The sequence below is a fragment of the Alligator sinensis genome, unplaced genomic scaffold, assembly GCF_000455745.1.
Source record: "Alligator sinensis unplaced genomic scaffold, ASM45574v1 scaffold539_1, whole genome shotgun sequence".
Classification (NCBI taxonomy): Eukaryota; Metazoa; Chordata; order Crocodylia; family Alligatoridae; genus Alligator; species Alligator sinensis.
In genome coordinates, this window is record NW_005843853.1 from 8,735 (window position 1) to 23,761 (window position 15,027).

The 15,027-nt window shown below is 52.3% G+C and overlaps 1 protein-coding gene across 1 annotated transcript in view; it reads right to left on the reverse strand.

Moving 5' to 3' along the window:
• Positions 1–15,027, reverse strand: part of LOC106723425 (NACHT, LRR and PYD domains-containing protein 12-like) — a 23,825-nt gene that overhangs the window by 3,555 nt on the left and 5,243 nt on the right. The window contains exons 2-3 of the mRNA XM_014527692.2: positions 14,381–14,574; positions 14,054–14,253 (exon numbers count right to left, since the gene is read on the reverse strand). Coding sequence (XP_014383178.1) covers positions 14,054–14,253; positions 14,381–14,574 — 394 coding nt within the window. The remainder of the gene's footprint in view (positions 1–14,053; positions 14,254–14,380; positions 14,575–15,027) is intronic.

Consider the following 15,027-nt stretch of genomic DNA (forward strand, 5'->3'; position numbering starts at 1 on the left):
CCAGCTGGGGCGGGTGCTGAGAGCAGCGGCGAGATCCCCACAGCAGGCGGGTGTGAGATGACAACGCCACAACCTGGAGGAGAGAGAAGCACGGAGCAGAGTGAGCAGGGCATGAACGAGGCCATGGCAGAAGCTGTGCCAGGCAGCCCCCGCACCCGCCTCTCCTGAAGGACATGAACATGAAGGACCAGGCAGGAAGGTCCATGGTTCACCCTTGAAACATGGACCTTTCAAAGGGTGTGTGTGTGTGTGTGTGTGTGTGTGTGAGAGAGTGTGTGAGAGAAGAGGCACATGGTGTGTGTGTGCATGAGGCAGCACATGGATGTGTCACTTTTGAAACTTGGACCTTTCAAAGGGGTGTGTGTGTGTGTGTGTGTGTATGTGTGTGTGTGTGAGAGAGAGAGAGAGAGATAAGCCACACAGGGTGTGTATGAGGCGGCACATGGATGTGTCTATGAATGTAAGCAGGCACAGGGAGTGTGTGCATGCATGTATGTGTGTGTGTGTATGAAGAGGCACAGAGGTGTGTGTGTGTGTGTGAGATGGCACATAGTTATGTGTGTGTGACGAGGCACATAGCTGTGTGTGAGTGTTAGAAGGCACAGCGGGCATGTACATGGATGTGTGTGTGTATGAAGAGGGGTGTGTGTAGATGTGTGTGTGTGAGAGAGAGAGAGAGAGAGTAGGCAAACAGATGTGTCATGTGCGTGTGTTTGGGAGTAAGCACCGGGCTTTTTTGTGTGTATGTGAGGAGTCACAGGGTGTGTGTGTGTGTGTGTGTGTGTGTGTGTGTGTGTGTGTGTGTAGTGCCTTTGCAAATTTGAGGAGGCACACAGGGATGTGTATGTGAGTACAAGCAGGGACAGGGGGAGTGTGCTTGCATGTATGTGTGTGGAGGAGGAGGCACAGAAGTGTGTGTGTATGCATGTGCATGTGTGTGTGCACGTGTGTGCAAGATGCAGGACTCAGGTGTATCTATACGTGTGGGTGTGAGGGAGGAGTCACTGGGCTGTGCGCACTTGTATTCAAGGAGGCACAGTGGGCATGAGAGAGAAGGCACACGCATGTGTGTGTCTGAGTGAGAGGCGGCACAGTGGGGTGTGTGTGTGCAGGGGAGGAACAGGTGTGTGTGTGTGAGGTGGGACATGGTTATGTGTGTGAGGCGGCACATAGATTGTGTGTGTGTGTGTGTGTGTGAGAGCAGGTACAGGGGTGTGTGCGTGCATGTATGTGTGTGTGTATAAAGAGGCATCGTCTGTGAGTGTGTGAGAAGAGGTAGAGGATTGTGTTTGCATGTGAGGAGGCACATGGGGGCTTGAGAGAAGAGGCACATGCATGTATGCACGTGTATTCAAAGAGGAACAGTGGGTGTGAGGAGGCACATGTGAGTGTGTATATGTGTGTGAGGATGCACATAGTTGTGCATGTGTGTACGTGAGAATGCACATGGGTTTGTGTGTGTGAGTGTGAGGAGGCACAGGGGATGTGTGCATGTATGCATGTGTGTGTGTGAGGAGGCAACACAGGTGTGTGAGTGTGAGCAGGTACAGGGGTGTGTGCATGCATGCATGCGTGTGTGTATAAAGAGGCATGATCTGTGAGTGTGTGTGTGTGTGTGTTAGGAGCCACAGGATTGTGTGTGTGTGTGAGGAGGCACATGGGGGTGTGAGAGAGGAGGCACATGCATGTGTGTGTCTGAGTGAGAGGCGGCACAGTGGGTGCATGTGTGCAGGGGAGGAACAGGGTGTGTGTGTGTGTGTGTGAGGTGGCACATGGTTGTGTGTGTGAGGAGGAACAGGGGTGCGTTTGAGTGTGAGAAGTCACAGGGTGTGTCCATGTGCGTGCATGTATGTGTTTGTATGAAGTGTATGTGTGGATGTGTGTGTTTCTGCGTGTGAGAGAAAGAGAGGAGGCACTGGGGTGTGTCATGTTTGTGTGTGTGCATGTGTGTCAGTAGGCACAGTAGCTGTCTTTGTGAGAGAGAAGAGGCATACGGGGGTGCGGGAGGAGGCACATGGGTGTGTGCATGTGTGTGTCTGTGTGTGAGGAGGCACAAGTAGCGTGTATGTGCATGCATCTGTGTCTATGAAGAGGGGTGTGTGGATGTGTGTGTGTGAGAGGAGGCACTGGTGTGTGTGTGTGTATAAGGAGACACGGGTGTGTAGGTGTGTGTGAGGAGGCACAGGAGTGTGTGAGAGAGGAGGCACAGGGGTGTATGTGTGTGTGTATGTGTGTGTGTGTGTGTGAGAGCAGGCAAGTGGGTGTGAGAGGAGGCACGGGGGGTGTGCATATGTGTGTGTGAGGAGGCACAGGGGGTGAGTTTGTGTGTGTGTGTGTGCGCATGTGCAAGATGAAGTACTGGGTTGTGTCTGGATGTGTCTGTGTGAGAGAGAGGACACACCAGGCTTTGTTCATGTGTGCCTGAGGAGGCATATGGGTGTCTGTGTGAGTGTGAGAAGGCACAGGGGGTGTGTGCGTGCATGTGTGTGTGTGCATGTGTGTGAGTGAGGAGGCACACAGTTGTGTGTGTGATTGTTAGCAGGCACATGGGGTGTGCATACATGTATGTGTTTGTATAAAGAGGCACTGTGCTGGGTGGGGGGGTGTGTGTGAGGCGGCACAGGGCTGCGGTGGGGGGTGAGTGTGTGTTTGGGAAGAGGCACAGAGGGGTGTGTGTGTGCGTGTGTGTGTGTGTGAGGAGGCACAGGGCTGTGCGATGGCAGCACCGCAACCTGCAGGAAAGCAGCAGGGGGCAGAGTGAGCAGGGCACGGCCGAGGCCATCGCGGATGCTCTGCCAGGAGCCCCACCACCCGCCTCCCCGGAGCCTCCTGGGAATGAGGACGAGGCAGAGAAGCAAGGAAGGTGAGGGCTGGAAGGGACCCAGGAGGTGACATCTAGTCCGGCCCCTGCTCCAAGCAGGACCAGCCCCAGCTAGATCCTCCCAGCCGGGCCTTTGTCTAGACGGGTTTGGGAAACCTCCAAGGACGGAGCTTGCACCACCTCTCCGGGGAACCTGGTCCAGGGTTTCACTACCCTCCTGAGGAGAAAATCCTTCCTAATATCTACCCTAAAGTCCCCTGGCTGCAACCGGAGCCCATTGCTCCTTGTTCCGTCGTCTGCCCTCGCTGAGGTCAGGCCAGCTCCATCCTATTTCGAAGCCCCGCTTCAGGGAGTTGAAGGCTGCTATTAAGTCCTCTCTCAGTCTTCTCGTCTCTAGACCAAATAAGCCCAGTTCCCTCCATCTTTCCTTGTACATCACGTGCCCCAGCCCCTGAAACAATTTTGTTCCCCTCTGCTGAACTCTCCAGTTTGTCCACATCCTAATTTTACTGGACTGGAGCTTGGTGTCATCGGCAGGCTTGCTGGGGGTGCGCTCTGTGGCAGCACAGTACGGGGCACGACTACACTGAGCCCCTCACCTCACTGCGCCATGCCCAAAACCACGCTCTGGGAGTTCCCTTGGGGAGCCCGTGTCCAGCTGCCCCGCTTCCTGGAGACCTCCCACCAGCCTGGGGTAATGCTGCCACCACCCAGGCACTGGTCTCTGTTGGGACTCTGTGCAGCCGGGGTACACGCACCCAGCCAGCCTTGCGGGTGTTTTGCCCACTAGTAGTATCTCCGGGTACTCCTTATAGCCTGGAGGTCCCTAAATAAACCTCAGCTAGGAGTGAATTAGTTAACAATCATCCGAGCGCTGCTAGGAGCAAAGCACATCTCTGACCCCTCTGCCCTCAGGCACTCACAGCTGGGCGCGCTGAGCCAGACAGCCTTTTATTGAGCAGAAAGAGAGAGAAGCAGGGGTGGGCGCAGGGATTTAATAGAAATCACCTTGAGCAATACAGACTATTTTGAGCCTTTCATCATATATTGAGTTCAGTGACGCTTTGGATATACGTCTAAATTACTTCCATCTAACTTTCTAGCTCATCTTCAGGCATACTCCCTGATCCATGCAAACGGCAGCCTGAGTTCCTGCCTGAGCCTCTTCCAAGACGCTTGTTGGAGGAAGAGAGACTCCCCAGACCAGGTGGCCTGACCCTCAAATAACATTGTTGACCTGATCACTTGGTTCCAGCCAGAAACTGGCGTTATTTGAACCCTGCGGATGCAGACCAAGCATTTCAACACTGGTCAGCAACCCCGATGAAGTGGCCAGAGTCCCCAAACTGGTTCCACAGGCTCCTGGGAGGGAAACTTAAAACCAAGGGTGTGGACACAATAAGGGGGGTGGGAGGTGGTCCTCTCCAGTCCCAGAAGAAGTGAAATATAGAGCACAGACAAGATACAAGCAAAATAAATCCAGAAACACTTGACCAGGCACAACCCCAAGTGTGTGTGCGTGGTACATTTCCCCTCCCACCCCGAAATGTCCCAATCCAGGGACAGACACAGGGAGATTTCTTCGCACACTCTGTGCCATCTTCCACGTCGTTGATGATGACACTGAACAAAGCTGGCTGCAGGACCGACCCCTGGGGCACTCCACTTGCTACTGGCTGCCAACTAGACACGGAGCCATCGATTACTCCCCTCTGAGCCTGATGGTCCAGCCAGTTTTCTATCCGCCTTACAGTCCAGTCATCCAGCCCGGACTTCCTTGCCTTGCTGAAATCAAGGTACACCACATCCACTAGTCTCCCCGCATCCACAGAGCCAGTCACCTCATCACAGAAGGCAATCAGGTTGGTCAGGCATGACTTGCCCCGCGTGAATCCACACCGACTGTTCCTAATCACCTTTTTCTCCTCCAAGTGCTTAGAAATGGATTCCTTGGGGATGTGCTCCATGATTTCTCCAGGGACTGAGGTGAAGCTGTAGTTCCCTGGATCCTCCTTTTCCCCTTTCTTAAATAAGGCCCTATGTTTCCCATTTTCCAAACATCCGGGACCTCTCCTGATCACCACGAGTTTTCAATGATGAAGGCCAGTGGCTCTGCAATCACATCAGCCAATTCTCTCAGCATCCTTGGGTGCATCCTGTCTGGCCCGATGGACTTGTACATGTCCAGCTTTTCTAAGTATTCCCTAACCTGTTCTTTCACCGCTGTGGGCTGCTCACCTTCTCTCCAACTGTGCTGCCCAGTGCAGTAGCCTGGGAGCTGACCTGGCCCGTGAAGACTGGGGCAAAAATGGTATTGAGCATTTCAGCGTTTTTTGCATCCTCTGTCACAAGGTTGCCTCCCCCATTCAGTAAGGGACCTACACTTTCCCTGATCCTCAACTTGCTACCAACATGCTTGTAGAAACCGTGCCATGGGCAGGAAGAATGCAGGGGTCAAATGACCCTGACTAAGTGATCATCTAACCTCATTTTGAAGACCTCCAGGGTAGGAGCAAGCACCACTTCCCTTGGAAGTTGGTTCCAGATTCTGGCCGCCCTGACTGTGAAGTAGCGCCTCCTGATGTCTAGCCTGAACCTACTCTCAATCAGCTTGTGGCCATTATTCCTAGTTAAGCCTGGGAGTGCTCAGGGGAACAGGGGCTCTCCCATTCCCCGCTGGTCTCCCTTAGCTAGTTTTTAGACAGCCACCAGATCCCATCTCAGCCTTGTCTTGTGGAGGCTGAACAGGTCCAGGTCCTGTTGCCTTTCCTCGTAGGGCCTGCCCTGCTGCCCCCTGATCATGCGGGTGGCCCTCCTCTGGACCCTCTCCATGCTGTCCACATCCCTCCTGAAGTGCGGTGCCCAGAACTGGACGCAGTACCCCAACTGCAGCCTGACCAGTGTCACATAGAGGGGGAGGATCACTTCCTTGGACCTGCTCGAGATGCATCTGTGGATGCATGACAAGGTGTGGTTAACCTTGTTGACCGCGTCCCCGCACTATCGGCCCATGTTCATCTTGGAATCAATAATGACTCCAAGATCCTTTTCTGCGTCTGCACTGATGAGAAGGGCGTTCCCCAGCCTGTAGGTATGCTGCTGGTTTTTTCTCCCTACATGTAGTACCTTGCACTTGTCAGTATTTAATCCCATCCTATTCTTGTCCGCCCACCCCTGTAACCTGTCCAGATCTAGTTGTTGCCTGTCCCTCCCTTCTAGCGTGCCCACCTCTCCCCACATCTTATTGTCATCTGTGAACATGAACAAGGTGCTTTTCACCCCCTTGTCCAAGTCACTGATGATGTTAAACAGTGCGAGCCCGAGGACCGAGCCCTGGGGGACAACACTGCCCACATCCCTCCAGGCTGAAAAAGACCCGTCCACCACCACTCTCTGGGTGCAGTCCCCCAGCAAATTTGCAACCCATCTTGTTACTCTTCACACCCCTTGCTAGCTGCAACTCCAGTTGGCCTTCTTGATTTTATCCCTGCATGTCCGAGCAATGCTCTTATATTCTCCCAGCCACACATGCAGAGCCTGGAGCCATGGTCCTCGAGCCCTACCCAAGTCTGAATGTTTCCTCCAGCACTACACATGTCCTGGAGCAGGGTCCTGCCCTCGTATGGAGCTTTCTGGAGTACAACGGTGAGGCTGCCCCACTAGAGAAACCACCTTCCAGACACACCTCTTCCATGACCTCCTCATATATGTCTCTGCATGCCCTTCTCAACTGCTCATTCTATTTTAAATGTACCCTAAAATGAACATCGCTTTACAAGAAACAAAGAGAAGCAAGCAAAGGCCAGAGGTTCACTTGTGAGGGGGAGTGAGAAGTCGCAGGCAACACAGAGGGTTTGGAGCCCCCAGTGTCGGTGTAAGTTAGGGAGAGCAGAGCACAAAAGGGGAAAAAGTCTAAGGTTACCAGGATAGGAAGGCTCCCAGGATGTGTATGTGGTGAGATTGGGGGAACATGACACCCGAAGGGAATGCAGGAGAGAAGCCTGAGGGCTTGTGGAGATCATCGTAGTCAGTGGTATAAGGACAGGCCACTCTGCAAGGTGACAATCTGAAAAGAATATGCTTTTCCCCTCAGCACTGCTTTGATGTCTGACATGAGGGGCAATGTGGAGGGACAAGGTCCCATTTTGGTTTGGAGAAAGGCAAACCCTCAGGGGAGAGGAGAGAAAGTGGGGAGAAGAGAAGATCCAGGGAGTGGGAAGCTGATGGGGAGAGAGTCAGTGGGGAAGGGGCAGCAGGGAAGAAGAAGCAGGAAGATAAACCACAAAATTTCAGATAGGAATCACAGTATCAAAAAAAGATCTGAAACTGCCTGTGGCCTTTCTGGGCTGTTTGCAAGAGAATTAGTATACAGTTCTTGCAAGAGAATTAGTATACAGTTCTTTCTGTAGTACAAAACCATAAATGAAAGCTAAAAGCTGGCATTTTCTGAGGGTGTCCTGAATCTCAATGTGGGGGCTTGCGTCTAAGAAGACTGAGAACCACTGACCTACTGATGGGTGTACAGCAAACCACAAAGAGCAAGGTGCCAATGGGAAAAATAGAAACATTCAGTTAGGGAAGGGGCCATGTATTTTCAAAGAAGGAATTGGTTAATTAATTCTTGGCCCACCTGTTGTTGACGTCTCACTAATCAAGAGGAAGAGCAGAACGTGCCGGCAGAGGGGAAATTCTGACAGGACGGGCATTACTAGCAAGAGCCCAAGTTCCTGTGGTTGGACAGTTGAAGATACCGGTAACAGCTTATTTAGGAAGCACTGAGGGCATAAAAGTGGAATTGAACATTAAATATCATGAAGCAGAAGATAAGAGAGAGGCTCAATACAAAACATTTTGCCTGGAGGAAGAAAGACACTGGGGGCACGTCTACACGTGCATTTGATCCAAAATCAGTTTACTTTTGAATAAACTACTCATGAGTAAGTGTTCCCAGCACTGATGGTGCAGGGACAGTCCCCAAGCCCTGGCCCTCCATACCTGCCCCACAGATTTCCAGGCATGCAGCTAGCTGCTGGGGCTGCTCCCACCACCCTGCCTGGCTGCATAGCCAGCCATGTGTGTGCATGCGCATGCGCATGGCACCCCCTGCCCCACAGCCCTGGACTTTTTTTCCAGTGTAGATGCTGAGGAGATGATGAACTCTCCTCTTCTCCATATCACTGCAGAGATCAGACACAAGGATCTCTCTCCCCCACCATATCTGTGATGGTGTCCAAGAGACCTCCTGGTACAACACATCAGTTAACCCAGTGTAACCAGCCAGTGTGCTCAGGAAGCGAGGTGCTAGTTTCCTGCACAGGTCAGCGAGCTCTGATGCAGTTAGAAAAAGTTTCTATCAAGAAGTTTAATGTGCAGGCACAAGTATTAAAAGCCACGGTTTATTTGGACATCACTGTGAACTGTGTGGGTGCCCAACCTGTCTCATTGCCTGTTTGCCCTGTGTGGGGTTTTTTCCAGTGTGAACTAAAGTCTGAATCATTTCAGAGCTACTCCCATGTCAAATGCTGGAGCAAGACACAAACACTTACACATTAGCAGGGCTGACACCTCGGCTTGTGGTGCAAGCAGAAAACATACAGTAACTGGGCGAGTCTCTCCTCCCTGACACAGCTCTTACACTCTGCTCTGCTAGCACAACACAGGGGAAATCCTATTTTTCCAGGAAAATAAAGAATTCCTTCTCTGTGGAGGAAGCCCTGCATGTCATAAGCCGGCCTTAATACAGCTGCCCCAAAAGGCTCTGGGCATTGCGGACTCCCAGGCACTGCACGGCCTCAGAAGCTCCCAGCTGTGGTAACATCCCTTGAAGGTGCAACCAGCTGCCTTAAGGGAGAACAGCCTGGCACGTGGGAACAGATGTGATGATGAAGACAAGCTCTGCTTCCAGGAGGAAGCCCTGCATGTCATAAGCCGGCCTTAATACAGCTGCCCCAAAAGGCTCTGGGCATTGCGGACTCCCAGGCACTGCACGGCCTCAGAAGCTCCCAGCTGTGGTAACATCCCTTGAAGGTGCAACCAGCTGCCTTAAGGGAGAACAGCCTGGCACGTGGGAACAGATGTGATGATGAAGACAAGCTCTGCTTCCAGGCTCAGGCATCCATTCATACTTTCTTGTACTGCCATGGCACTTTTCCTGCACAACTCACACGATGCAGGGAAAGGGAGGAAACCATCATTGCACCCATTTTGCAGATGAGGAGTAATCATGAAGACATAGGTCACCTAGTCCGGCCCCCTGCCAGAGGTAGGATCATCCCTATCCAAACCATCCCATACAACCATAACCTAAACTCCACAGAAAACTACACTCAGCCCTGGCACAACAAAAACCCCCACTCTCCTATCTTTGAAATGAGTTGGGCTTGTTTTGGGCTTGTTTTTAAAGGCAATGCCACTTTTTTTCTTGTGAGACTGGGCAACACTACCTTCACGGAACTGTGTGTGTCTGCAGGTACGGGGGGGACAGAGCCAGGTCAGGCCACCCGGAGGCCCCTTGGCTCATTAAGTGTGAGCCACCCACGTCCACAACCCCTGCCACGTCCTTTTCATTCCCTCCAGATGGGCAGAGCACCTGGAATCAAACCAACAGCCATGGCCCTTCTCACTGAAAACGGTGTGTTGTAGGGGTGCACGTGCATCCGGCTATGTATGTACACCTGTCCATGTGCAATTGAAAGTGTGCTAGTGTGTGTCTGTGGGCTGGGGGTGTGTGGGATGTGGATTGTAGCAATGCTCATTACCCTTTAATTTGCATGTTATATTTTTTTTTCAGAAGAATCCCAAGATACCACATAAAGAACAGTGTTTTAGAGGGTGTTATACAATCGTATGTCTAGTTGTAGTTCATGAGGCCTGCTGTGCTTGGGGCAGGCAGAGAAGAGACACCACAGACACCAGCTGTGGCTCCCCCCCGCCCTCCGGATCTGGCCTGCAGCAGGGGTGTGGGGGTAGAGCTGCTGGAAATGGGAACCATGCTCTGTGGAAAATGCTGTCTGCCATCATGTACTTTTTTCATTAAAGTTCAGATGTTTTCTGTTGAGCTGCAGAAAGGAGCTGGACTCAGCAGGTGCTGGAGCCAGTCGTCTGAGGTGTCAAATCTGCCATGGGATTTGGGGAAGGGGCTCTGTGGAGCTGCCAGTGTTGGGCAGTGCAAAGGGACTTGCTGGTGGTCACATCCGGTTGCCCTGGCTCTGTGAAAGGCTGAATACCAAAGAAGATGTGGCCCTTGTGCACTGCTGCTAACACACCCGGGTGTAACTGTGAGTTGTCACACCTGTGTCCGGCAGTTGCAGTATTGCTGGCAAGGCCAATGCTCTCTAGCGTAGGCCATCTTACGGAAACTTATCCATCCTGAGTCCTGCGAAGCAGCTGCTCACCCCAATCCAAGAAGAGGAATGTGGTTGCAAATCTCAGAAGAGCAGAGCAATGCATGCTCCATAGCAATGATCCAGCTGTGTCAAGGGGACCGGACTGAGCCCTGGCCTGGTCCTGTCAGGTCCAAACACCAAATCACCCTTCTGCTACAGGCCTTCTCAGTAACAACAGCTGTGGCAGCAAGAAGGGTGGAGGGCTAACAGTGGAAGGAGAAGAAAGCAAGAAAAAAAAAGAAGTTGGGGAGAGTGGGTGGTACAAAAAGAAGGTGGGGAAAAATAACCCCTTCTCACATATTGCCTCACTAAGTGAGCATGAAAGAGATGAAATGTGGAGAAGTGAACATGAATTATGGAGATGTGCACGGGATTCACACACTGTGGTGTCAGGTACTTAAAACTGCCTAAGAGCTGAATACCGAAGGGCACTTTGGCATGTGCTCCCTGGACGGTGGGGACCGGTCCTTTCATTAGAGCGGCTCATCTCTCAGCATCCCCACACTTAGAAATGGTGGCGGGGGCACTTGAACTGAAGCACAGGAACGCTGATACACAAGACACCGGAGGCTGCTGGGGCGCAGGAATTGCCATGCTCCAGGACACTGAATTAATCGAGGCTGCTCCGATGGGCAAGAATTGCAGCGCGTCAGGAAACAGGTGAATTGCGCTCTCGGGTGTAGGCACCCTAAGTGGTCTTGCTAGCCTTCTGCAGGCATATGCATCTCCTTTCTCACTCCCGGTCATCTCAGTTAACTGAGTTAGACGTCACGGAAAGGCCAGGCAGACATAAACTGACCACACACACATATCAGCAGATTCTCAGCAAGTGTAAATCATTACAGGGCCCCTGAAGTGAGGGAGCTAGGAGACAACTTAGTCCAGGTGAGAATCTGCCCCAGTGACTGCGCATGCAAACACAGTCCGAAGAGATGAGACAATTGTCTGCCCTTGTTACACCAGCCCCGGGACAGGTTCATTCCTCTACCGACAGACTTCAGTTCATTTCTTCAGCTTTCCAAGCCCATCTTGGAAGGTGTGATCATATCTTACATGTAAGCTATTCTACAGTTTCAATCGAGTGCACGTCATCTAAAGCAGACTGACTCTACTGCCACAAGATGCCCTTACCATCAAGCAGAGCAGGCTCTACTAAGTGTGATCTACCTGTTCGTGGTTTGAACGTGAGCGTGTGGTAGTGTTCAAGTGCAGTCTCAACACTCACACAAACATCTCCAATGCTTTTTTCTTTTTGTGTTTACCATCTGTTTTATCATTTCTAGAGATACAATAGAAATTATCGCTTTAACTGAACCATGGGGGTTCATTTTAATTTAGCCAAGAAAAGCAGAGGTTTGGGGTTAGCTGTTCTACTTAGATTTTGAAACAATCAATATTGTGTAGCTATGTTACACTGAATATCCATCTCGAGTTTGGCTGCACACCCCTGCAGGGACACAGCAAGGCTTAGCAGAGTCCTCACCACCCAATTAGTCCTTTGGAGTGGACCTGGGAGCTCTCACTTGTTTTAGTTTTCTGGTCCACCTAAGAAGGATTTGGTTTCTTTTCAAGGAGATAAAAGGTCTGGGAATTGGCATTTTGTGTATGTCATTGCTGCTCCTGTCAGGAAGCTTAAGGTGTCCTAAGTCAGCTCCAAGCTGGTGGCAGATCATGCAGGGAAGCCTAAAAGGCCTGGGGTAGAGGATTTCAAGAGGTAGAGAGGCCCTTGATCTAGGAAAAATCTCAGGAAACCAAAGACCAAGGTGTTGCCTCTCCTGTGGTTGGACCTGGGTGGGAATCAGGAGTGAAGGCAGCTCCTCCCGGTAGTGGACCATGAGAAGGAGCAAGGCCCAGGGAGGCAGCCCCGTGTCTTGGTGTTCCTGAAGAGCACCTAACAATGGACGGGGAGTCCAGCTGGGACTCAGTGCTTCATCCCACATTGAATGACATTTTGGGAAGTCCCTTGAGTGCTGCTGGAGAGCGCCAGAGAGAAAACCTCAGTCTTGCTGCCTAGACTGAAGAGTGAGATAGGACGGGTGTCTCAAAGGGAAGGAGGAAGTGCAGCACGTGGCAATAGCCCTGGGGACGTCACCTGATTTCTTTGGGACTCCCTGGTCATTGTCCCCTCGGAAGGAGCGGGGCTGCGAGGGCGAAGTGTAAGAAGCCGAGCCCTGAGGCAGAGGGAGCAGCTCCAGGCAGGGAAGACTGAGGCTCAGAGCCTGCGGTGCCATGTCCAGCCACGTGGGCTGGGCTGAGTGATGAACCGCACTTTGTCACACAGTGGGGAACATAGCTAGCAGGGTAAGCAGGAAAGAAGGACAGACAGGTATTTGGGCGAGGGAAGTGGATAGAAGTGAAGCATAGAAAGACTCCTGTGAGGTTCACCTTCATTTTCAGGAGGCAATGAGGTAGCTAAAGCAGACCCGAGGAGGCCCCTTAGGTCGGTGGACTAAGGGAGACTTTCCTATTAATCCCATGATTTGAGGAAGTGCCCCAAGTGCTTGTACTGGGTCTAGCACCCATTGGACGATCAGGCCTGTGTTCTCCAAGGTGCGCAGAGCCAGAAGTGAGTCCAGAGCCTTGGATGGTGGCAGCGGGAACCCCAGGCTAGCGGGTGTGCTCCAGGGAAGGGGTCGGCCGGACGGGAGGCACCCCAGGGAGGCACTCGGAGCCTGGAAGGTGGGCGGGCGCAGGGAGGTGGGCGGCTCAACGCAGGCGCGCCCCCTACTGGCCCGCCACAAGCTCCGTGTGCTGCATTCACAGGAAAGGGGCAAGACTATTTCTGCAGGGCCTGTCCGGACTGATTCAGCCCCTGCCTCTCTCCCATTGCAGCTTCCAGCATTCAGAGGCTTAGGAACAACTAATGTGGAGTTTGCACCCCTGCCTGCAATGAATAACACCCACTGGCGGACATGTCCTATACGGATGTGTCTAATACTCCTCTATGCATGAAATGCATGAGGAAATATTTTAAATGCTAAAACCCTTTCAAAGAATGGGATGTGTCAGTTCTAAATCGGGAAACATTTCCTCTAAACAGGTGATGCAGTTAAAGGGAGAGTAGCTTAACTAAACCTACTGTGCAGAAAAACAGCGTGGTCATTAGAAAATAACAAATAACTAAAAAAAAAGCACGTGGTAGCACACGGCCAGTCCAGCCCCTCAAGTATCTTAAAAAAAAAAGGCATCGGCGCAGGCCTTGTCTGCCTCCCAATTGCCTGCAATGCTGTTTTAACACACCATGGTCTTGTGGGAGACAGCAAGTTTGATATTGCCCTAGTATCTGCAGGGCTAGACATTAAAAAACTGACATTTTTTCTTGAGTATTACTGACAATTTGGAGAAGAATCTTTTTTATTCCTCAGATTACTTCTGCCGAAAACCTGGGAAACAGCAGAGCATCCTTTTGAAGCCTTAATCCTTAACCATTGTCATTTTTTACAATGGAGCATTTTAAAGCGAATGACATCTGGGAGTGGGGCTGGGGCAGACAATGTTTCAGAGGTTAAATTAAGTTTTATGTAGCAGCATTAAAATTGTACTTATCTGAAGAGACAGGAAGGGCTGCCCTGCCGAGGGACAGTGTAGAGAGAGAGAGCTTGTCCCCATAGGACACTGTTTGCCCTGCGGGCGAGTGAAGCTGCTTTGGAGCAGCCCTCTTGGAAGTGGGAGGAGTGATGTTGTGGCGGTTTGAAATATGTACATACTAACTCTGCGCTCTCTACCCCACTTACCTTAGGGGGGAATCAGCTGTTGCTGCCCCCGCCGCTGGTTTCCTCCGCTGCTGCTTCCGCTGCTGCCGCCCCCGCGTGCCTCGATGGAGGTCAAGGCAACTGCCTCCGGGTACCGCGTTGCGTAATCCACTAGAGTCAGTATGTATTTCTTTCCCCTACGAGTCCTATGCTTCAGCGGTCCCACAATGTCCACGGCCACCCTGTGGAAGGGTTGGTCGATGATGGGGAGGGGCTGCAGGGGAGCCCTTCTCTTGTCCCCGCTTTTGCCCGTCCGCTGGCATGTTTCGCAATTTTTGCAATAGTTCGTCACATTCTGGGCAATTCTGGGCCAAAAAAAAGTTCACCTGCAACTGCTGACGTGTCCGTTCCCTGCCCATGTGACCAGCACACAGTAGATCGTGAGCCATGGCAAGCAATTGCTGTCTGTATTTTCGGGGTACTATGAGCTGGCGCTGGGGCTCCCAGGTCTCAGCATGGTTCTTCGGCACCCACAACCGATAGAGAAGCCCCTTATCCCAGACCACCTGTTCCCTCTTGTCCGGAGTGAACTCAGTCTCTTGCTCCTGAGCCATCTGCCGGAGTCCCTCCAAGCTGGGGTCCTCCCGAACCTCCCGCTTGAACTCCTCTTGCCCAGCTAGGCAATCAGCAGGGAGTGCACACTCACCCACAGGGACTTCCTGGGTCTCCTCCCCGCTAGTGTCACCTCCCTCTGCCACTGATGGAATACACCCCTCCCCGGGACTGTCACTTAACCCACCCTCGGGGTTACCGGTTCCCTCTGGGACCAGGGTGCAATCGCTGTCTGCAGGGGTCCCTTCCCCTGCGGCCAATGGTGTGGCTTTCTCCTGGGGATTTTCTAACCCCCCCTCTTTAGCCTTCCTGCTCTGCAGGCGAGTCACCGCATGAACAGTGCGGGGCTTTGACTCTTGGGTCTGTTCCCACCTCCGGAGCTGGGCTTCCTGCTCTATAAGATCCCGTCCCACCAGGATGGGGACCGGAGCCCCATCCAGTACCCCCATTTCCAGGTACGTTGCACAGTCGTTCCACACGACGGGGGCACGGACTACCGGTACCTTCAGGGGTGTGG